Here is a 25,013-nt window from a genome sequence, read left to right as displayed (position 1 = left end):
CATTAAGCGTTTAGAAAAAGTCTGGCAAACTGTTCTTTGCGTGACAGACTGACGGACGGAGGGACGGCGTGAAAACCTATAGTCCCCTCCGGTGTACACCGGTAGGGGACTAATAACAGAAGAGGAAGGAAATCCTGGGGAAGAAACAGAAATGGAACAATAAAATAATATTGAAGGTAACATGTGAGCTTTGGAAGGATCAATGAGGGTATAAAAGATCATGAGTATGGATGGGGAATGACTTGAGTTGGCAGCAAACAGCTGGCTTGAAACCGATGAGACTGAATGAGCTGAGGAAGTTGGTTCCATTTGCGATAGAAAAGAGGAACAAATGAGTGGAAGTGGGCAGTGAGTCTGCGTTTTGGGAATTTCACCAAAAGTGGGCGACTGGCAGACTGCGTTGTTAAGTACATATGTCTTTGGTCCAATTTTGTCCTGAATCAGTATGGGGTCAGTATATTTTGTAGTCCCTTCACGCACATGCACAGTTTTATTTTTTACGAGCACGTGATCCATTGGTTTAATTGTTGGAATCTTCGCTCCCCTTCTTTGGTCAGTGTACCTTTTGCGTTTTTTTTTTTTTCCTGTCTTTTGAAGGAAATGTCACATTCAGGAGCAGTTCAGAATCACTGACGACTGGAAAGATGTTCAGCTTGGTGCGCAACTCGAACAGCGATATGCCAGTTGTGGTGTGTGGTGTAGCCCGGTAGTTCTGAAGGAATTCAGTTGCCACAAGTTACTCAAGTTTACGTTGTCGTTTCCCATTCTCTTTACACTCCTTCAGCACCATATTAAATCTTCTCACAGCACGGTGAGCTTTGGGGTAATAGACGCTGGAGTGAATTTGCCATAGTTTTAGTGGAAGTGAATGAATTGTCGCATATTGTCGGTAACAACCCAATGGGGATACCCTTCCACTGAAAATAGAACAGAAAAGCAGTAATGATCTTTGTGGTGATGCTAGAAGGAAATGCCACCTCAGGACACAATGGAGTAGTCGACCAGAGTGATGGCATGGCAGCATCCCATGTGCCATGTTCCAACAGCCCAGCAATGTCTATTGCCACATTGTGTCAATTCCTTGGACAGTTTTATGGGCTGAAGCAGAGTAGGGAAAGTTTGTGGTTTTGTCGCTTAGTTGACAGGACACGCAAGACGATATATTGGATTGCATAAGACTGTCCATCTGTGGCCACCATTAGAGGGCACAGGGATATTTTTTAGTGTGCACAATGTCTTGGTGATGTCCTTCATGCGCCAAGTTGACCAGTTTGGTGTACAAGGACAGCGGCATGATCAAACGAGTCCCTCGACTCACATTTTCATTGCCCAGGGCCAGATAATGACAGTGAAATATGAAACAAGCCCATGTGCAACTTCTTTCCTCGAGCTTGGCCAGCCTACACATGCAGCAAAGAACTCTGTTACAGACAGCAGTTATGGCAGGTGAAACAGCAGCTATCAGATCAGGTTTGTCCTCTGCATCATGACTGGTAGGCAGACGCAGTCTGGAGAGAGAGTCAGTAGTGTAATTTCATTTTCCAGGATGTCATATTTTCAAAGACGAGCAGAGCAGTGGATCTGACAATCAGGCACGACCCATGACCAATATGACCTTTTGCAGCCAGCAGTTGTAAATTTGAAGCAATTGCTCCAGAGGTACATCCTCCATTTTTCCACAGCCGAAAGCTTTTTCCTCAACTGAAGTATTTCATTATGGCTGTAGTCTGTGAGGGATGCAAAGGCCAGTCTGATGAGAATTTTCAAAGAACAGCCAAATTATTGCTTGGGATTGAAGGGACTGACAAAATTGGTTCCAGGTGGGGGTGAAGAAACAAATGAGTAGGTGAGCAGCAATTCAGGGTTTTGCAAGTTTCCCCAGAAAGGGGTTAGTGGCAGACAATGTGCACCCTGCAGAAATATTGGGGTGTGGGGGAGGATGGACAAAGAATGTTAAAGGCAGAAGGTGCAAGACCAAAAATGAGTCGATAGGAAACAGACCACCGACTAGTCGGTGAAGTGAGTGATAGGACCTGACAGATTCATCGTGGAACGACTACCTTATTACCTCCACCCAAGGTGGATGGAGGTTATGTTTTCAATCCTGTTTGTTTGTGAACAAAATATCTCAAAAAGTTGTGGACGGATTAGGACGAAATTTGGCAAAGATGCAGCGTATGTGACGAGGACAAATACATTCGATTTTGGTGAAGCTCTGAATATGTATTCAGATCTGAGAATTATTTAATTTTTAAAAAGTGATTCTTCACCATTGAGTGATATGGCCAACCAGGCAGATGTGTGCTCTCCAAGTCGTTCTAGTTTCTAATGCACCTCTTTCCAGGATGTTTAAAACCACCATCTCAGGTTCAGCTTGGTGACTTGGACGTTACAACATGTCACCTGGTGTTGGCCTAATGGTTAGGGAGGTGGGCTTGGGATCTGTAGGTCCTGAGTTCGAATCCCGTTTAATTAATCCCATCCCAGGTGGAGTTGACAGCTTGTCATCCTTCCTTGGTCAGCAAAATGAGTACCAGATAACTGGTTATAGAGAGTTATGGAGGATGCACCCACAGAAATGATGCAACCAGCAGCCGGGTGGCTGGACACGAAATACCACCATCTGTTTCGATTCCAGCACCCGATACCATTCTAATCTTGCATAGCTTTTCTTGGGGCAGCAACTATATAGAATGCCAATGCAAACAAACATATGGACGTTCGAGACAGGTCTGTAATCCTCCAATGGTAAAACTGAAAAAGGTAGAAGTCACTTGTGGATTATAAACACACCACTCCCTTCAGGAGCACTGGCAAGTTGTATTCCACTCCTTCCGATTGCATGATTTTTTTTTTTTTTTTTGCCAACCCTGACCATGGGTACTACCAACACATATGCAAAATTTGGCAGAGATCAGGCCAGCCATGTTTCTATGATTTTCAGATGTTCATACATACAATACAGAGGATTGCCTTATTTAATATAGTAGGATTTTACAAAAAAATAAGGAATTGCACATTCATATCACATTACTGGAAAGGCAATAGTAAAAAGACAATGCTTATTACCTGCCATGAACAGCTTTGAACACAGAGTGCCATGATCCACGTATTAAGAGGGGAAAGGCCATCGTATATACCCAGTTATTAAAATTAAACTTTGAAGCCAAAGTTACAGTTCAACATTGTTGTGCACAAAATAAAACTACAGCCTCAGGCACAAGCACAAGCACAAAACCAGTAATCTCCATAATGAATACGTTGGCAGGTGCACCATTTGTCTGTGGTGCATGCATTGCCAAAGAATGTGTAATCGCTCCGCACCCACCTCCCAGCCAAATGTAGATTTGAATTTCACCTGGAAATCATACCAGCAAGTTAAATTTGCTGACAAATGTCACTCGTTGATGCAGAGGAATTGTTGAGGCAAACTTTAAAAACTAGAATTGTAAGGCCTACTGAAGGCTACGTTTTGCCAGGGTTTTCATTTTAATAAACACTGCACGCAAAACTATGCTCTGCCACGATTAAATGACGCCAGCTTCAAATCCTCAAAACACCAATATAGAGGAAGTGCTGGAATTTACCAAGCAACTGCCATCGAATCACAACCTGCATCATATACGGCTCAAGACAATCCCTTCATCCCATGGATTACACTCATTGACGACCACCATACAAAAAAAACCACTCATTTGCCTTGGCACATTTATACCTTTTTTTTTCTTTCAAAATCCGTTTATTTAATAAACAAGCACCTTTAACTGGAAACACCCTCAAGGTGATGTAAACTTTAGGAAAATCCCCTTGACTTTCACAAACAGGTGAAATGGTAAAAAAAATAATTAAGTGCCTCGATGAAATGGGGTGCAGATTTGTGCATTTCATAATTGATTCAAATTGTTTGTGAATATCCACCCTCATTTTAAAGTCATTGGCAAAGGCCATCATCCTCCTCTTCAGGATGCTAAACTCGTGTTGCAGGTACATATAACAGTCCTCGATATGCTTTGGTCCATCACAAGCTAAATCACATTTACAAGTGAATGGCACTAAAAAAAAAAGGTACAAAAACCGGTCATTTCCTTTTTAAAAAGTGACTTGATATCATACATTTGTGATATCAGGTTAAATGTGTAACAACTTGAATGCTTTGGCAAATGAAAGACTGTTCACCTAGCACCGTTTAATATACAACCCCCTACCTTAAGCACATCAACTCACCGCAGCGACCTTTACGTCAAAATAACCGCACTCTATACGCACAGAAAGTTCGATACAAACTCGGTTGATGGAAATCAGCAGGGACATGAACTCTTCTGGCTTTTGCTCGCGTCTGCCTTTCCTTGAAGCATGGCGGTTGTCGGTACAGTCCCTTTTGGAAACCACGACTTGTCTATGCACTGCTCCATGCGCTTCATGATCAGATCAATGAGTTTGGTTACAGCATTCTTGATGTTGTCACCAGTCGCAGCGCTCGTTTCTACATACGGCATCCTGCGTCAGCAGCACAAAACAAGAAAATTTCAGAGATCATCAATTCATCTTTGCAGGAAAAGAAGTAATCGATTAGTAAATTTGTCAAGTACAGATTACCAGTTAAATCAGTTTGAAATGCCAAAGACCAAAGGTGAAAAACTTCCGATGAGTGAGTTTATAAATTGCAATTTCCTTTGTTGATTGCAAGTTCCTGATAAAGCTAGGTGGTGGAAACATGTCCATTTAGCTCATTACTTCCGCCACGGAATGTGGAGGGTTGGGAGGGGAGTGGAGGAGGAGTAGCCAATGTCAAAGCCAACAAACCCTTAATGCACAAAATATATTCAATATCTGATTACAAATATTTACAGCTGAATTTTCCTGCTTAAACACAGGGTAACTTCAACTTCAATGGAATCAGAAATGCCTGATCACACACACAAAAAAAAAAAACCTATGTAAAATATTCCAATTTGCTGTTTGCTCACCCTCACAGAATATGTTATTCATTGGTATCATCCTGTTGCATCAAGGCAAAGACCTGCTCCCACCCCAAGACAAAAACATACCCATATTTTTCAGCAAACTTCATAGCCTCTTCATATGGTACTGCACGTTGATCCTCAAGGTCCAATTTGTTGCCACAGAGCACCATGTCTGGATTGTCACAGTAGGCACAAGACTGCAATTGGCCTGTGAAGAACAAATCACGTGATCAAGTAAATTTATGTACAACATCAGCGCCTGTGACCTGTGATCAAGTCTAATAGTTTGCTATGTCCACAGTTGCCTCGCCAAAGTCCAGTGCAATCTATTGCTATCAAGGCATTAATAGTAAAAAGAAAGCTTGGTGGCTACTTGTTTGATCCAAGAACCGAATGCGACGGATTATATTTGCATTCATTTACCAAAACATTGCATATAACTATCTCTCCACTGCCTCATGGCATCTCTCAATTACCGTATGTATTCTTCCAAAAGCCAAAATTCTGCATTCAAAATGAAAACCACCCCAACAAAGAAAATAAAACGTATACTGAAGGAACTGCGCTCCAACGCGAGTCGAAAGAATTGACGCGACCAAAGACGGAATTCGTCCGAGTTGCTTTATTGAAACAAAACAGCTCAGGTATTCTGACAAGCCCGTTTTTCGGGCAACAATATATATACACATTTATGTCGGGAAGTTTGCCCGGCAAAAGCTATACCGAGCATGCCCGGGTATCAAGGGCGAGCCTTGGAAAGGCGAGTCTGGACCTGCCCGGGCGTGTTTGGCTGCGGCCTGGCAAGTCGAGGCTGGGCGTGCCCGGGCGCTCTGGGCGAGCACTGGAAAGGCGATAGCGGGCATGCCCGGACGCTCTGGGCGAGCCCTGGAAAGGCAATAGCGGGCATGCCCGGACGCTCTGGGCGAGCCCTGGAAAGGCGATAGCGGGCATGCCCGGACGCTCTGGGCGAGCCCTGGAAAGGCGAGAGCGGGCATGCCCGGGAAAGACGAGACCGGGCGTGCTCGGGAGGTTCGGGAGGTTCGGGCGTGCCCGGGAACAGTGAGTCCGGGCATGCCCGGGAGAGGCGCGTCTGGCCGTGTTCTGGCCGGTGCAAGGCGATTATGTACATCCAGCGGTAACCGCTACACACGCCCCTCCAGAATCGACCTGCACCGGCAGGGTCAATTTAAGGGGGGTCCGGATGACCCGGCCGAAGCGACCCCTGGAGGGTCGTGGGGAGGGGTCTGACGTGGTGGTGGGTGGTCGAGTGGGGGGAACTGTGGACGGGGGGCGGCCTCGCCGCGGAGGAAGGGCCAACCGTGGTGGTCGGTCGACGTCCATGTGCGCCGGTTTGAGGCGGTCCACAGAAATCCGGTCCGGCCGGCCGCCGAAGTCGACGATGAAAGACTTGTCGACCCGGAAGGGCCCGTCGTACGGCGGCCGGAGTGGCCCCCGGTGCGCGTCATGATGCACAAAGACGTACTCCACTGTGCGAAGCGCCGGGGGGACGTAGGACTGGGGGCCACCGTGGCGGGACGTCGGCACGGAGGCAAATCGTCGGGCGGCCTCCTGGAGGTCCGAGCGCTGGCGAGCGGCAGACCAGGGACTGGTAGCATCAGGCACGAATTCGCCCGGGACGCGGAGTGGCTGGCCGTAGACGAGCTCGGCGGCGGATGCCTGGAGGTCTTCCTTGGGGGCCGTGCGAAGGCCCAAAAGGACCCACGGCAGCCGGTCGGCCCAACCGTCGTCCTGAAGGCCGGCCATGAGTGCGGCCTTCATGGAGCGGTGAAACCACTCGCACAACCCATTGGCTTGGGGGTGGTAGGCCGTGGTGCGGTGCAGCGTGACCCCCAACGAACGGGCGTCCGCGCCCCAAAGCTCAGACGTGAACTGTGGGCCGCGGTCGGATGAGATGTCCGCTGGTGCGCCGAAGCGCGCGACCCAGGTGGCGATGAACGCCTGCGCCACGTCGGCGGTGGTGGTGGAGGCGAGGGGCACGGCCTCCGGCCACCTGGTGGTCCTGTCCACCATGGTGAGCAGGTGGGTGAACCCCCGCGAGGGGGGCAGGGGACCCACCAGGTCCACGTGGACGTGGTCGAAACGCCGTTCAGGCACGGCGAAAGGTGCCAGCGGGGCCTGGGTGTGGCGGTGGACCTTGGCTCGCTGGCAGGCCGTGCAGGCGTTGGCCCAGTCGCGGATGTTTCGTCGAAGGCCGTGCCAGACGAAACGCGCCGACACCAGCTTCTGAGAAGCTTTCCGGCCCGGGTGAGAAAGGCCGTGGATGGAGGCGAAGATGCGGCGCTGCCAGGAAACGGGCACGATGGGGCGAGGCTGGCCCTGGGAGACGTCGCAGAGCAGGACGGTGCCCGCGAAGGGGATGTCGGCCAGGCGGAGGCCCGTGTCCGCCACGCGGAGTGCCTGCACCGAGGCGTCGGTGGTCTGGTCGGCCGCCATGAGCGTGAAGTCCACGCCGAGGTGGACCGCGTTCGCGCTGGCCCGCGAAAGGCAGTCGGCCACGGCGTTGTCTTTGCCGGCGACGTGCTGGATGTCCGTGGTGAACTCTGACACGGCGGAGAGGTGGCGCTGCTGGCGGGCCGACCACGGCTCCGTGACCTTAGCCATTGCGTAGACCAACGGCTTGTGGTCGACGAAAGCCGTGAACGGGCGGCCCTCCAGGAGGTGTCGGAAATGGCGAACGGCCAGGAATAGCCCGAGCAGCTCGCGGTCGAACGTGCTGTAGTTTAACTCGTTCGGCCGGAGTTGCCGGCTGAAAAAAGCGAGTGGCTGCCAAACCCCGTCCACCCATTGCTCATGGACGGCGCCCACCGCGTAGTTGGAGGCGTCCGTAGTGAGGGCGATGGGCGCGTTGAGCACCGGGTGAGCCAGCAGCGTTGCGTCGGCGAGGGACCGTTTGGCACTGGCGAAGGCCGCGTCCATGGCCGCGGACCAAACAATGTCATGCTTGGCCGGCTTGCCCCGGAGGGCCTCGTAAAGGGGCCGCATGAGCTGAGCAGCGCGGGGCACGAATCGCTGATAAAAATTCACCATGCCGAGGAACTCTTGGAGGGCCTTGATGGAACGGGGACACGGGAACGTGGTGATGGCCTCGACCTTGGTCGGCAGCGGCACGGCCCCGGTCTTGGTGATGCGGTGGCCCAAAAAGTCAACGGTCGTCGCGCCGAAGTGGCATTTGACCGGGTTGACAATTAAGCCGTGCTCGCTGAGGCGACCGAACAGTGTTCGGAGGTGGAGGAGGTGCTCGGCGCGGGACGTGCTGGCGACGAGGATGTCGTCCAGATAGCCGAAAAGAAACGGCAGGTCGCGCAGCACGCCGTCCATCAAGCGCTGGAACGCCTGGGCCGCGTTCTTCAGGCCAAATGGCATCCGCAAAAATTCGAACAGGCCGAACGGCGTGATGACGGCCATCTTCGGGACGTCGGCCGCCCGGACAGGTACCTGGTGGTAGCCCCGTATCAGGTCAATTTTCGAAAAGATGACCCGTCCCGCCAAACGGGCGGAAAAGTCCTGAATATGCGGGATCGGGTACCTGTCGGGGGTGGTAGCGTCATTGAGACGGCGGTAGTCGCTACACGGGAGCCATCCACCCCCCGGCTTTGGCACGATGTGCAGTGGCGAGGCCCACGCACTATCGGAGCGCCGCACGATGCCGAGGTGCTCCAACGCGTCGAATTCGGCCTTTGCCACGGCGAGCTTGGCTGGGTCGAGGCGGCGGGCCCTGGCGTAGACCGGCGGGCCCGTAGTGGGTATGTGGTGCTCGATCCCGTGCCGCACCGCGACGGCCGAAAACGTCGGCCGCGTGAGGGCCGGGAATTCCACGAGCAGGCGAGCGAACTCGTTCGTTGCCGGGAGGGCGCACGCCAGTTCGGTCGGCGCGGAGCTGCTCATTGTGCACGCCAGGGAGCTGAACGTCTCGGCGTGGACAAGGCGACGTCGTTTGACGTCGACCAGCAGCCCGTGCGCGCAGAGGAAGTCGGCGCCCAGCAAAGCCACGGGGACGCTGGCGGTAACAAAAGTCCATTGAAAGCGCTGGCTGCCGAAGCAGAGGGTGACGACGCGTGGGCCGAAAGTGCGTATGGCCGAGCCATTAGCAGCGACCAAAGAGGGGCCGCAAACTGCGTCCAGCCTGTCCTGCTCGGAGGCAGGTATGACGCTCAGTTGGGCGCCGGTGTCGCACAGGAAACGCCGTCCAGACGCTTTGTCCCGAATAAACAGCAAGTTGCCCGAGTGGCCGGCGCTCATGGCTGGGAATGAACGCCGGCCCGGCCGTTTCCCGACCTGCCGAAAGTGCACGGGGGCCGGCACGTCCGAGCCTTGTGTCCGAACCTGGCGTGGTAATAACACCACGCCCGGTCAGGTGGAGGCCCCGGCCGTCGTGTCGGAAGTGGGCGGTGCGGCGTGGCGGCCGCCAGTTGCACCGGCAGTTCGGCCTCCAACCGCGCAGGGCGCTCGGGCGTCGTGGGCGTCGCCTCGGACGGCGGCGGGCTCCAGGTAACCGCGCCGATGTGCTGGCCCGCCGAGGAGATCTTATCGGCTTCCCTGGCGAGGGCGTGGGAATCCGTGATCAAAGTGCCAGCCAGGGCGAGGCGTACCGGGTTAGGCAGCTGACGGAGGAACAGCTCCCGGAACAGGAATGCCGGAGAGTGCTCGCCGAGCAACGAGAGCATATAGTCCATGCGCTCGGACGGGCGCGTGTCGCTGAGCTCGGGCAGGTCAAGCAGGCGCCGTGCACGTGCTGCCGGTGAGAGGGCGAAAGCGCCGAGGAGGAGCGTCTTCAGCGCGTCGTATTTGTCAGCAGCCGGCGGGTGCTGGAGGAGGCTCAAGGCGCGGGCGGCGGTGGTGGAACCGAGCGCCGCCACAACATGGTGGAAGCGGGTGTCGTCCGCGGTGATGCCTCGCAGGGCGAACTGGGAGTCCGCCTGGGCGAACCAAACAGCCGCGTGAGTCTCCCAGAAGGTAGGCAGTTTAAGCGTCACTGCCGTATCCATGTCGGTAGGTCACCAATGAAGGAACTGCGCTCCAACGCGAGTCGAAAGAATTGACGCGACCAAAGACGGAATTCGTCCGAGTTGCTTTATTGAAACAAAACAGCTCAGGTATTCTGACAAGCCCGTTTTTCGGGCAACAATATATATACACATTTATGTCGGGAAGTTTGCCCGGCAAAAGCTATACCGAGCATGCCCGGGTGTCAAGGGCGAGCCTTGGAAAGGCGAGTCTGGACCTGCCCGGGCGTGTTTGGCTGCGGCCTGGCAAGTCGAGGCTGGGCGTGCCCGGGCGCTCTGGGCGAGCACTGGAAAGGCGATAGCGGGCATGCCCGGACGCTCTGGGCGAGCCCTGGAAAGGCGATAGCGGGCATGCCCGGACGCTCTGGGCGTGCCCTGGAAAGGCGATAGCGGGCATGCCCGGACGCTCTGGGCGAGCCCTGGAAAGGCGAGAGCGGGCATGCCCGGACGCTCTGGGCGAGCCCTGGAAAGGCGAGAGCGGGCATGCCCGGACGCTCTGGGCGAGCCCTGGAAAGGCGAGAGCGGGCATGCCCGGGAAAGACGAGACCGGGCGTGCCCGGGAGTGCCCGGGAGTGCCCGGGAACAGTGAGTGCGGGCATGCCCGGGAGAGGCGCGTCTGGCCGTGTTCTGGCCGGTGCAAGGCGATTATGTACATCCAGCGGTAACCGCTACAATACCATCTTTTCTTCCTAAAAGGAGAAGCAGCCATCTGTCATGCTTTATTGCCTCCACCACCAAAGGTTGTGATTTTACCAGGCTATCTGTTGGTGACAATATCCCAAAAGGTGGATGGAGATTCAGACAAAACTTGGTAGATTCATTGGATGTGTGTGAGGAAGACACGGATCCTGATAGAATTTAAAAAAAGCGATTCATCACAATTGACAAGGCCATAACTAGGCCACTGACGTCACGTCGACCAATATGCCTCCACCCACATTATTACATCATTATACATACTTCGACCAAGTTTAATTTAAAATCCATTCAGCTGTTCTCAAGTATCACATTTTCACCTGACATCTGACCTTTGATATGTTGATGCCATAATCCAATCAGTTCGTCTTTGCATTATATACTTACTAGTGTGGATTGGCTCACTACACTCGCCTCACCACGTTGCCACAGAGGCATGGGCTTATTCAAACTTAGAATAATGACCTGACCGAGCTCAAGTTGGTGTGTTATTATTTCTTCCAATCATAAAAGAAATATTTATTTTGCACAAATTAATTTATATTGGTGATGTTATTTATTTGTCATCAAAAAAGTTCCAAGTGGTGTAAAGCTATAAATGTTCAAGGGTTCAAGCTGTCTAATCAGTCTGAAGGGTGTAAGGCGTCAAAGTGGTGTTACGGTCTAATTGGTCAAAAGGTACTTAAGGGGTGTAAAGGTTTACAGGGTATAAAAGGTTGGAAGGGTGAAGGGATCTGAAAGGTGTCCAAAGTTTTTAGTGTCAAAGGTAAAAGTGGTCTTAAGGGTCCTTGGGGGCACAGGTTGGGGGGGAAGGGGGGGAGGGGGGGAGAGGGCAAACATCTAATGGGTCTAACATCTAACAGGTCTTGGGGGACTTCAAGGGTCTAATACTTAAAAGGGTGAGAAAGAAAAAGATCTCACCCTTTCTTACACTATGTCACAATTGCTCTGGTAGCTCAAACCATTACATTTCATGTTTACAATATATCCATGAACTTAATTGATTAAAATTACTACCATCACTTGAAGCAAGGAATGTATTCATGTTCGTTTTTAATCCATTTATTGAATTGTGTTGCGGTTGTTTGAATTAACATTTGATTCAACTGTTGGTTTTGGTTTGCTTTAATATCCCAAAATGTGTTTTTATTTGATTTAATGTAGGGTTTGCTTTGATCTAACATACCGAAATTTGAAGGGCTTGTGTTTCCAGAGCAGCATTGATTGGTGGGTTCGGTTACCCCACCCCCTTTATCACATGTATATAAGGGGAATTTAGAGTTGTTTTTCTATACTTTCAAAAAAGGTCAGTGGATGCATGGTTGTGTTGCGATCGAAACGTCGAGCAGTTATTTGTTCTGCTCATTAAAGGTTGATTAACTTAAGGTTGATTCTTTTGATTTTAATCCCAACTGCAAGTCATTACATTAATTATTATTATAATTATAATTATTATTACTAGGGCGTGCCCGTACGTGGGTGCAAAAAAACATGCGTGCAAACAACAACAACAAAAAAAACTTTGAAACCACGTGGCAGTAACGACCACAGAACCCCCCCCCCCCCTCTATTTACATGAAATGGTTTGGTCCATTCGCAAAGCCAAAGCGAACGGCTTGCGAGTACGGTAGAACCCCCCCCTCTATTTACATGAAATGGTTTGGTCCATTCGCAAAGCCAAAGCGAACGGCTTGCGAGTACGGTGACCATACCTTGGGAACCACTTGTCCGATTAATTTCAAACCTTGAAAAGGCACATCCTCGGGTCCCCAGCAATATACCTGGCAAGTTTCAAGTATATCGGACCCGTGGTTGTCGAGAAACAGCGGTCACAGACAAACACACACACACACACACACACACACACACACACACACACACACACACACACACACACACTACTGGAATTATAGATAGATGTGTGTATGTGTGTATGTGTGTATGTGTGTATGTAATGTGCAAGCACTCACACAAAGCACATGCACAGTTGTGCATGGATTATGCCAAAAGTAGGTGGACGACTTGGGCAGGTGATAAGAACAAGCCAATTAGATTTTAGTTCAGGTCTGGCTGCAGATGCGTCCATCAGTGAAATACAAAACGTAAACCGCTTGGCCTGGAGGTATGCGCTCTACAGAGTGCAGTTCTCGTTCTAAAGGGTTTATACTGTTGTAGAATAATAAAAATGGTACCATTGGAAAACATCGATTTACTGGATTGGGACAAAAAAGGGCCATTTAAACAAAAGGATGCTGGTTTTAAAAGCCGGTCTTTCTTGAAAGGAAGAAACAGGACCGAAAGCTTTAATGTAGTCGTTCCAATGGTACAACAGCAGTCACACTTTATATTGAAGCAGGACAAAATAGGAGCACACAAAATTTTATATAGTAATGCTGCTTGAAGCAATAGAAGAAAAAAAAAAAGAAAAAAAAAAGAAGATCATTGTATTCAGTGATGACAGAAAATGTCCTTTTTTTACATGTTTCACTACATTTTACATCTTCATTGACATTCAGATTGACATGCAATATGTTTGTGAAGTGGAACATACTGTCTTAATTAAACCTGTCAGCATAGTGATGTTGTAGGCATGCCACACAACAAAACACCACATCAAGAACAATAAAGCAGATGCAAGCAGAAAACTGGCACATACTTATCCAACTTTGGACGTTGACAAAGCTCTGTTCACTTGTGATATCAAACAGCACGAGAAACCCCATAGCATCCCGAAAGAAGGTCGTGGTCAAACTCCGAAATCTGAAATCACAAGAGTGCACATCATAACAAATCTTTTACAAGGATTTTAGAACGAGCAACATTCTCAATATAGATATTGAAACATCCCAGTATTTTGGGTTTGATATGTTAAGTTTGACAAAGGCCATTTATAAATTATTGGGGAAAATGCCAGGGGTATAGAAAAGGCCCTTTTATATGGTAAGTGCCAAACTATAGAAAAGGAGGGACATTCCATAGCTTGTAGAAAATGCCACACAACAGAAAATCTCATGTGCATGCTAGACTACCCTTGTGTTCTGAGGAGGAACCAAGTAATGCTCTAGAAAGGTTCATACAAGATTATAAAGGGTCATTCATTGTATCATTGATCATAATCATTGTATTAATGTCACATCATTATATCTTTAAATTTTTCTGGTGTGTACCCCAGTTTAGAATAGATACACCGTATCCCTGCGTGTCGTAAGAGGCGACTAAAAGGGTTGGCGTCAGGAAGGGCATCCGGCCATAAAAACATTGCCTCAAAAAGAGAACCATGACAATTACGACTACATATGGGCAGGGTACAGCCCGAAGTACCCCGTGGGGGACCCCACTCCCTCTCGTCAAAACTCAAGGTGGGGACCCCGATCGAAGCAAGGGTGGAAATCATTCCATTTATGACAACGAAACGTCTGATGCCCGACGTGGAGATCGGTTTCTGAGGACATGGAATGTCGGGCCAATGACATAGATCAGGAGAAGTGGTGGAAGTATTTGTCAGAAGAAGAGTGGACATATGTTGTGTGCAGGAGACGAGATGGAAGGGAAGTGGTGTGAGAATGGTGAAGGGTAGGCAGGGACAGAAATACAAGTTTGTGTGGCAAGGGTGCCCGGAGGGCGTGAATGGTGTTGGTGTCCTGTTTTCTGAGGAGTTTGTGGACAGTGTGGTGAGTGTGACTAGTGAGTGAAAGGTTGATGGTGAACATCATCTCGGGATATGCTCCGCAGGTTGGTCGGAGCGATGAAGAGAAGGACAAGTTCTGGTGTGCTATAGAGAAGCTGATGGAAAACGTGAAAGATGAGGAAGTTGTTGTGGTAGGAGGAGACCTAAATGGACATGTGGGAAGGAGTATGGACGGTTTTGAGGGGGTTCATGGGGGTTACGGATATGGTGTGAGAAATGAAGGTGAAAGGATTTTGGAGTTTGCTGATGGAGCTGATTTGTAATACTCAGTTCCAGAAAGAGAACGGCATTATATCTTTAAATTTGGTTGTAAAAATTTTTTAAACCATAAGACTGTGGACACCATATATAATGATGAAGGAGTTACAGTGTGGTACTCTGGAGCTCAAATTCCTTTTAGAAGGGCTTTCATATGCACAGCATCAGCAGTACTATTCATAATGAAATGTTCACAAGGAAAAAGTTGTGCCATCATACAACAACAACACAACATGCATTTTAAGACCATTTTCCCTGCTAGAGCGGGGGTTAGCCTTGCGGTCCCCATGACAATCTTCTCCATATTGCCCTATTTTCTGCATCTCTCCTTGTTAACCCCCTTGCCCGCATTTCTTCTTCCACCATCTTTAGCCAAGTCTTTGTCAGTCTTCCCCATTCTCTACTTCGTTCTACATTCATTTCCATCACTCTTCTCAACCAGTCACTTTCATCCTTCCTCAACACATGACCAAACCATCTCAACCTGTTCCTCTACACAGCATCAATCACAGGCTCTATTGCCATCATCTTTCGCAATTCATCATTTGTCTTCTCTCTCTCTCAACGATACTCCGCACATCCACCGAACCATTCGCATTTCCACCCTTTCCAGCCTCCGTTGCTGCTCTACATTCGTGACCCATGTCTCGCTCCCATAAATCATAACACTTCTCACATGCAGCATACACCTTTCCCTTCAGCTTCAACGACACTCCCCTCCTCATCAGAACGCCTCAGTTCCCGAAACTTCTTCCATGCACATCTCACTCTAGCAACCATTGCCGTGTCTGATCCACCTTCTCCATTCAGCATGTCTCCGAGGTAGCAAAATGTTTTCACACCTTCCAGCTTCATGCCATCTCCAATATCCAACTCAATATTTCCTCCATCTGCAGCTCCCTCTGTGCACACCTTACATTTGAATGTTGCTGCCACACTGGTTAATGACCCTCTCAGACCACTACATTTTTGATGAACCCACTCAGCGCACATTGTACATTGAATGGCGTTCACTCCGACACCCTTCCTGCACACAGCACATGGCCACTTCCCAGTTCTTTCCACCTCACCACATGCTTTACCACTTGCCATCACCTTTGTCTTTCCTATATTCACCTTCAGACCTTTTGTCTCCATACATTCCTTCCACTTGTACATCTTTTCCTTCAGTCCATCCATGGTTTCCGCAATCAAAACCAGATCTGCATACAACTCCCATGGTAAACCCTCTTTTACGTTCTGAGCCAGCACCTCCATCACAGCTACAAATAGTAGTGGACTTAGTACCGACCCCTGATGCACTCCCACCTTCACCTCAAACTCACCACTGTTCCCGTCCTTCATCCTTACAGCTGTGCGCGCTCTTTTGTACATTGCCATCACTACTCTGATCAACCATTCCTCCACTCCTAACTTCCTCCATGCCCATGTCAATACTTCAGTTGGAACCCTATCAAATGCTTTCTCCAGATCAACAAACCCAAGAAACAACTTCCTCTTCTCCATGTACTTCTCCTGCAACTGCCTCAATAATAAGTGTCTGTCGTTCCTCTTCCTGGCATAAATCCAAACTGCATTTTGTCGATCTTCACCTTCTTCCTTATCCTCCTCTCCAGCACCCTTTCCATGGTTTGCCGTTTGTGCGGCACCTGGTGCAGTGATCGGTGCAAATGTGGACTCCCACACTGCCACATCCTGCTGATACCTGCTCCCGCATGACGTTATTTTCCCAGGTGCCGCACAAACGGCTGCACCGATCGAGATTTAACGGATGTTTATATAAATCGTTTAAAAGAAAAAAACGCCTTCAATTTCTGATATTTAGCCTTTTCATTTGGGCCTCCCAATTGAAGCTCCGCCCATAGGGCAGGTACCGTTGCTTGTATATATAATATACCAGTAGAAGCAGCGAAACGAATTTTCAGTCCCCATGTTAAAGTTGCATACAGAGAAGAAACTATCCCATATAAAGGGAGGGGTGCTTCACACCTCTGAGTTTTCATGACAATATAAAATACTTCAAAAAGTAAGAAGTAAAAAATTATTCAACCCAGATGGCACTCAAACCTACACTCCCCAGATAAGGAGTCTGATGCCTTATCCATTCGGCCATTAATCCAGCACGGATTTGGGTAATAATATTTTGAAGTGTTATAAAGTGTATATATATATATTTATATATTTATTTATGTATATATTTATATACATTTAATTTTAAAACAAAAACTATAGCACTTAGGTTGAATATGTTTTGAAAGCCATTAACGACCTATTGGCCAATGTATATTCCAAGTTTCAGATGGTTTCAATGCATAGCCCTTGATATGAATGCTAACATTTGGGCAGAGAGACGGACGGACAGACACCAACATGATTGAGGGTTTTCTAAATAAAACTCAAGAATGCGGAAACAGACATTGCTGAAATTTGGAACCTATTACCTCGATGTACAAAGCATTTACTTCTGAAATTTGCAGCCGATTTCGTCCAGTCGAAGCCAAGAAACATTTTCAGTCCCCATGTTAAAACTGCATACAGAGAAATGATCCCTTATATAAAGGGAGGGGCACTTTGCACCCCCCCTTTGATTCCAAAAAGCATAATTCCAATCACAAATGAATACTATGGCATCAATATAACAATGCTACAAACACTAAAGGTAAACAAATATGGACTCTGATCTGTTGTGACAAATAGACAAATCTGCCAGCGAGAAAGGACCGATAAGAAATACTTCATTCAGATCAAAAGTCAAAATAATTGGATGGAGAAATTTAAGAAATCTCACCCACGGTGGGATGGATAAAAGCGGTGTTGTTCAGGTGCAAATTCAAAATTACAACTGTAATGAAATATCAAATCAGTGACCATTTGTAATTGTGTTTACTTCCGGATTGGGAACGGCTTCATATGGATCAAAACTCAATCATAATTGTATCGAGGTATTTTTGAAATCTACCACCTACCTTTCAACAACCACTGGGACCCCAAAACATTCCACAGAAGGTTTGGCAGGGAAAGCACAACACTGAGGGAGTAGTTGATGGACAAACAGACACATGTTTCATAATAAAGATATATTGCGAATGGCAGTGCCTGTCAATGCGTTTGTCCATCTCCCACTTGAAAAGCTGTGCATGCAGGTAAAGCACAACATTCACTTTTGAAATGATTCGAGAACATGCAATGAATAACATTGATGCCAAATTTTATTTCAAACAGGATATGCTCCTCTATTTACCACATCCAACCTCTGCCGCTCGACGATGCACCACCATTTCATGGTGGGCGGTGCAAGTAGCTTAGAGATATGGCTCCAAATGAAAACACGGGTGCAACACAATTAACCTTTTAAAAAGTCCATGAAATAATTTAAATTGGTAGATTAAAAGTTTGTGTTTTGCATATTCACATTGTGCTGGTGAAAAAGTGTATACAAGAAGAAATATTTACCTCTCTTGTCCAGCAGTGTCCCATAACTGCAGATGCAATTTCTGTGTTCGCCCTGTTGCACTGTCTTGTTTGTATGACTGTAGCCAGATCAGGAAAAAATAAAATAAACCAACAACAATCTCACTACAATGGAGCTATGGCACATGTGAATGTATCGATCATATTTTTCAGTTTAAAAGCAAATTCATTTTTTTCTCTGGAAACCTGGGCCTCGACTTGCACTCGGAATCAACTTATCTATGGTTTCAGACAATGAATTGCACAAATGATTTTTTTTTTTTTTTTGCAAAGTGTCACGTTTTCTGAAATAAATTGTACAATTGTAAATTTATAAAACACTCCAGAAATCATTGTCGAGAATGATTGCCGATTGGTTAATTTATACATCAATCCACTCACTGCTCCGTGCAAAATTATCCAATCAATAATGAGCATGCACTCACCAATTACGTTTGATCCATCCTTTTCAATCCTAACTAAACAATATGTATCCATCTTTACTACATCGTCTCAAAAATGCTTCCCATGAAGTCACGTTAATCATACATAACAGCTTTTAAGCTGGAAATTATGCGGTTTGGCAAGAAAAAGAAAAAAAGGGGGGAATTTGCAAATTCAACTTTTATGCTGAAAAAATATGGAATGCAGCTGAACCTCTGGACAGGGATTGCATTTTCTAGAAAATAGAACGAGGACTACTTTTTTTGGAAACTGAAGCTATACAAGGTTATAAGAGCCAAAATAATATTTATTGTATTTACGGGGACATGTCATGGACGGGCACTTCAGCCAGTAATAATTTGTCATCGCAACCACCTTAGCTGAAATCGATCATGCAAATCAAATAAGAATAAACAAATAGATTTGTTTCATTCAACATATGAACATTTAAATGGAATCATTTATTGCTTTTAATTGGAACATCAAAGTTTTAAACATTCGTCATTCCTTGGTAAAGGAACAGGCCCAGAACACTTCAGCAACCTCAAATCTTTAGAAAAATGGATTTACACACCAAATGCTGGTGACAGCCAAGGATTGATTATCCACACACAAGGGGTTGTAAAACAGGCCACAAACGTTGCATTCAACAATGACAAAGATTGGCAGGTAAAAAATAAATCGTTTTGATACCAAACATTTCCCTTTTTAAACTTAAAGGAATGAGATGTGCATGCTTGTGTGCATACACATACACCTATCTACCCAACTCCCTCTTCTCCCCTAACCCCTCCTACCTCTAGAAGTTGAAAAGTGACTAATGCTCTTCACACTTCCTCCAGCTATCTACAATTGCTTTTGTAAAAATACAAAAGCAAAAACACACCTCCACCTAATCATATTTTCAACTGTTCATTTCCTCCCGCAATGAAACGACCAAAAGCATCACACATCCCATACAGCAGGACATACCACTCGCTTTTCCTGGAAGTCGATGCCAACAGTGGTGAGAAACTTGCTGTTGAACTTTCCTTGAGTATATTGGTGCAAGAAGCACGTCTTACCCACACCAGAATCTCCCAATGCCAACAATTTCAGCAAATAATCGTAATCTCCATCCATGGCAGTACAGGTATCTACAGGAATATGCACACGCAGTAAAAAAAAAAAAAAAAAAAAAAAGCATCAATATAATGGGTTTGATATCGCAAGGGAATATAATCCGATGAGCTTTTAGTTATGATGGGCCTGCACATGTAGATGGCAATAAAATGGTATTTCAAAAATCAAAACAAACATCAAATGCTACATGACCATACCCCCTCAAACTACACCTCAAGGTTGGCATCTTGCAGTTAGTCAAGATAAGTCAATACGTGTTTTAATCGGGTTAAAATGATTGAAAGCTAAAGTGATGAGCATTATTAGCAGGTGTGATACAACCGTGTAAATTACAAAATAATAAAGCTCAATTCCAAATTCAAGTGGGAACAAGACTATTTCTGAGACTCGACATGACGTTTAAAACCACACGAGTGAAAAAAAACAACTGGTGATACTACCATTCATGTTGAAGAGCTTTGAATCTCCAAATATGAATATCAAAACCAATAACGGCAAAATATTCAAAACAACTTAAACACTCAACGTGGCGAGTGCAGGGTCTATCCAGGCCAGGATGGTAATGTCTACACGTGCCTGAAATGATGTGGGAGGTGGAAGCACTACGTTAAAGTGAACTCTTGTTGTATAAAATATTGAAGTCTTTAGTTTTACAAAAATAAAGTTCAACACGAATGTGGAAAAATAGAGCATTCTTCCTTAAATTTGATTACCTCCACAACTGAAGCTTGACTTGTTTGGTGGTTTGACGGAGGATATCAAAGTTAGATTCCGATGAAACTTTGTGGACGGGTACAGGTTGGGTAGGTGACAAGAACGAGCAGGTTAGATTTTGGTTCTGGTCCAGATGCAGATCTGGCCTATAATGGCATACAAAACGTAAATTGTTCAGTCAGGTAGAAGCATGTTCTCTACAAGTGCTGTTATTGTTGATCATGTCATCAATGTAATCGTCCAAATCATTTATAAATGAAAATGTAAAATTTCAATTTAGAAAAGAACAAGTTGGAGCACAGGCCTAAGTCAAATGGCCTCCACCAATGTCCTTGTCCTGAAAGTTGCTTTACCACCGCAAAAATAATTTTTTTTTGTATATAGAGTCGAGGCTTGTGAAAGAGCTAACTAACATTTATCAAACAAACAAATCAAACAAACAAGCAAACAGTATATAAAAAGGGGAGCAGTCGACAAGATGGGGCGAGAAGGGGAGGAAGCACACAAAACATTTGAGAGCAGGGACATCGGGAGATGTTTTTGGAGGGAGAGGGCCTGGGGGGGAGGCAGAATAAGTATAAGACGCAAGGACACCAAGGACTTCCAGGAAAGAAGTCAAAAGCCACCTCAAAAAAGTGGATTTGGGGTGAAATTAGCAGGGGTAGAAAAGATCAAGGTTTTGGATTGGGGAAGATAAGAGATGGTGGTGAACAGCCGTTTTAAAGACCTGGAGGGAGGAGTGGGATTGAAGAGTGTGAGGGAGTTTGTTCCAGAGGCAGGAGAAAAGAGGAATGAAGGAGTGAAGGTGAGCAGAGAGTTGATTTTGGCAGTTTAACCATAAGAGGGTTGCAGGCAGATCTTGTGCGACCTGCAGGAATATTTGGGGGACAGAGCCCAGAGAGCTGGGGGAGCAAGGCCGGAGAGGAGTCGGTAGAAGACGGAAAGACCACCAACCTGCCTGCGGTGATTAAGTGAAAGGCCCTCGGAGATAGCGTCATCGCGGGAGATTCCAATGATTCTGAACGCTTTGGTTTCAACAGCGTGAAGACGAGCTAGGTGTGAGGCAGGAGCACCAGGCCAGAGGGGAGAGCAGTACTCCATTGAGCTGTGGATGAAAGCCTTGTATGTGGTGAGGAGCTCAGGTGTGCCAAGGAAGGACTTTGCACGACGGAGGATGCCCAGTCAGCGACTGGCTTTGGAGGCCAGCTTGGAAATGTGGTTTTCCCAGGAAAGATCATGGCAGATAGTGAGACCCAAAAGCTCGAGTGACAGAACTTCTTGGAGAGGATTATTCAGAAAGTAGATGGGAGGGTTGTCCAGTCGGTCTTTTCGGAGAGACATCGTAAGAGTGTGAGATTTGTCAGGATTGAAAGACATGTTCCACTTGTTTTTCCCAGTCTGATTTTGTCCAGGTCTGCAGAAAGTGAGGAGGCTGCAGACTGCCGATCTGAGGGATGAGGAATGGAGTAGCAGAGAGTGGAGTCATCAGCAAAGAGATAGAGGATTTTCAAGAGTCAGAGATCATTGATGAAGACCAGAAAAAGCACAGGGCCAAGAACACTGCCTTGGGGAACTCCAGCCTGAACAGGAAGAGGAGATGAGAGAAACCCATTCAGGGCCACACGTTGACTACGACTAGAGAGGAAGTCTGCCAGCCATACGTGGAGATTTCCATGGATACCAAAGGAGGAGAGTTTGGTGAGCAGAGCGGGGTGCCAGACCGTATCAAAGGCACATGATATGTCAAGGGAGACAGCTCGAATTTCCTGTTTGGCATTGAGGACCTCCATCCATTGTTGAGAAAGCAGAAGCAGCATGTCCAGAGTAGAGTGACCAGGTCTGAAACCAAATTGATGATCAGAGATCAAGCCATTGGAGAAGAGGAAAGATTTCAGATCCGAAGCAATGATGGATTCCATGACTTTGCTGATAATTGGGACCTTCCTCGCACCTTCCTCCCTTCACTTCCCCCTGGTATGCGGAAACACTGATTCTGGAGAATGATGGACACAATGACTGGTTTATTACTGCATGACAAAATCTGTATATTAAAAGTTTATGAATAAAAGCTTTACTGGGAAGGGGTAAAGGGACTTTCAGGCCCACCCTGTACAATTGCAACAATACACAGACAGGAACATTTTTTGCTATGAAACTAGTTACATGCTTAATACACAAAATTAACCCAAAACTCCAAAAGACAGCGAACAAAGTAGCCCACAAGTTATTAATTTCATAAAACTGATTTTTATACAATTTTTACGATGGCCTAAAAGTTCATTTTAAAAATCTTAGCAAAGGTAAACTGAGCAGTGGATGCAAAGCTTGTTGGAGTTGCCAAGACAACAACTTCACTCCTTGTATAATTGATAGAAATTTGGGGTATCGAGACCATGGCGGCTGACATTTTTTGGAGTACAGCTGGGCCACTGTTGGTGCCTCTAGGTTACAGGAACAATTTTCAATTTGCTCAGTACTTGACAACTCGCATCCTGTTAATAATCCAGAGGCTGATCATGAACAACCAACTAATTGTAGCAGATGGGATGCCTGGCTCAAAATGAATCCCGAAGGTTGGGAACCTTAATGAAGCATCTTGCCTGTGCTGCCTCAATTTGATGGTTTATAAATGGGTCAGGCATTACATACAGACGAGATAACTTACAAAGTAAGTGTGCTACATCTACACCCTCGTACGAGACACAAATTGAAAAATCAGGCATTTTTCCTACTGAATGATACATTTGTACCCTCATAACAGTGACTACACTTGCCAAGTTATTTGGACAAAGATGAAACTGAAAATAAGTTTTGTTAGAGATTGAGTTTTGTACAAATTGTTTTTTGCATACAAAGTGAAGGCTCGTGGAAGAGCTAGAACAATACAGATCAGGACAACATGACAAAGGTACAGCAGAAAGAGAAGGGGGAAATGCCAACAGCAGGCCAAGGCAGAAAATAAATGGAGGCAGCCAAACAAGGGATGATGGGGTAAGAGAGCGCAAGGCGTGGACAAGATGGATGCAGAAGCAAAAAAACCGAAATTGGAGGTTCGGGGGGTGGGGAACGAGGTGTTGGATTAGCAGGTGTATAAAAGATTGTGGTTTTGAATGGAGGAAGATTTGAGAAGGTGGTGAACAGCTGTCTTAAAGATTTGGAGTGAAGAATGAGATTGAAGAGAATGTGAAAGTTTTTATCCACAGGTCAGGAGGGGGGGGGGGGGGGGAAATAGAGGAACAAATGAGTTGAGGTAGTTAGTGATCCTGGATTTTTTGTGTTTCACCAGATTGGGGTCGCTGGTTGACCTTGTGCATCCTGCATACCTGGTGGGCAGGGGGGTGGGGGTGGTGTGGTTAAAGCATAGAAAGAGCAGAGCATGCAAGAGAAGAAAGGAGACAGCAGAAGATGGATACTTGTTTATTTTAAAATTAGAACTTAATAAAGTCCTCAGTGTCGACGAGTCTGGCATTTCACTCAGGCCGACTGGCACGGTCTTCAAGCAGCCAATCATCTGGACTGGTCTCCCATCTCTACTCCCTCTGCCAAACTCATCCTGGGAATTCTTCCAAAATAAATTGCTCTCATGCACAGATTTATCCCATCTCGTCTTCAGTTGTTATACCCTTCCACCCGTCCACGGTACACTGAATCTTGTGGCGAGACAGTTGCCCTGAAACAATTCACCTTCTCATGGAAGGCAAATCCAAATGAAGGCAATCTCCAATCTTTTCACAAAGCTTGGAACAAGTGTGTGTCTACACTCAGGAGAGCCAGGAAACAATATCTCTCTTCTCTCAAGAGTGAACTCTCAAACCTGTCTCCCTCCAAATCCTGGGGGCATCTGGTCAAATGTTTCTGGTGTTTGTTCCCCCTCTATCCCCTCCCTTACCTCAAACGGCTACACAGCTGACTCCACACGTGAAAAAGCTGAATGCCTCAACACTTTGCCTCAAAATCTTGTACCCCAAACCCATCGCACTTTGTAGCAACCCTACCCAGCTGCTTCTGGACTCTGTCTTTATCGAGTGATCCTGGATTTGCTCTGCTCTCTCTCTCACCCTCTGTTCTCTTCACCCTCTTTTGCTCAAGGTCATCTGCTTGGAAATCAACCAACATCACCGCTACTACAGACAAATCAGCCTGCTCCCAATTATCAGCAGTCATGGGATCCATCATTGCTTCGGATATCAAATCCTTCCTCTTCTCCAATGGCTTGATCTCTGATCATCAATTTGGATTCAGACCAGGTCACTCTACTCTGGACACGCTGCTACTGCTGTCTCAACAATGGATGGAGGTCCTCAATGCCAAACAGGAAATTAGAGCCGTCTCCCTTGACTTATCACGTGCCTTCGATACAGTCTGGCACCCCGCTCTGCTCACCAAACTTATTATGGTATCCATGGAAGCCTCCATGCATGGCTTGCAGACTTCCTCACCGGTCGGTCAACGTGTGGCCCTAAATGGATTTCTCTCATCTCCCCTTCCTGTTCAGGCTGGAGTTCTTGAAGGCAGTGTTCTGGGCCCTGTGCTTTTTCTGGTCTTAATCAATGATCTCTCCAACTCTGGAAAATCCTCTCCATCTCTTTGCTGATAACTCCACTCTGCCGCTCCATACCTCATCCCTCAGATCGGCAGTCTGCAGCCTCTTCA

At 46.9% G+C, this 25,013-nt stretch overlaps 1 protein-coding gene across 4 annotated transcripts in view; it reads right to left on the bottom strand.

The window, feature by feature from the left end:
• Positions 1–2,962: 2,962 nt before the first annotated feature.
• RAB27A (RAB27A, member RAS oncogene family) overlaps positions 2,963–25,013 on the bottom strand; it is a 40,348-nt gene continuing 18,297 nt past the window's right edge. For 2 of the 4 annotated variants that reach the window (XM_068122373.2, XM_068122371.2), the window contains exons 2-7: positions 20,360–20,426; positions 19,497–19,660; positions 18,084–18,160; positions 13,341–13,444; positions 5,049–5,172; positions 2,963–4,497 (exon numbers count right to left, since the gene is read on the bottom strand). In XM_068122373.2, coding sequence (XP_067978474.1) covers positions 4,299–4,497; positions 5,049–5,172; positions 13,341–13,444; positions 18,084–18,160; positions 19,497–19,646 — 654 coding nt within the window. In that variant the 5' untranslated portion in view covers positions 19,647–19,660; positions 20,360–20,426 and the 3' untranslated portion in view covers positions 2,963–4,298. The remainder of the gene's footprint in view (positions 4,498–5,048; positions 5,173–13,340; positions 13,445–18,083; positions 18,161–19,496; positions 19,661–20,359; positions 20,427–25,013) is intronic. The other 2 variants (XM_068122370.2, XM_068122375.2) reach the window with 1 other exon arrangement.

The sequence above is a fragment of the Myxine glutinosa genome, chromosome 7 (assembly GCF_964187855.1).
Source record: "Myxine glutinosa chromosome 7, kmMyxGlut1.1, whole genome shotgun sequence".
Taxonomy (NCBI): Eukaryota; Metazoa; Chordata; class Myxini; order Myxiniformes; family Myxinidae; genus Myxine; species Myxine glutinosa.
The sequence above is the reverse complement of the archived record's forward strand: the minus strand, read 5'-3'. Positions and strand labels throughout refer to the sequence as shown.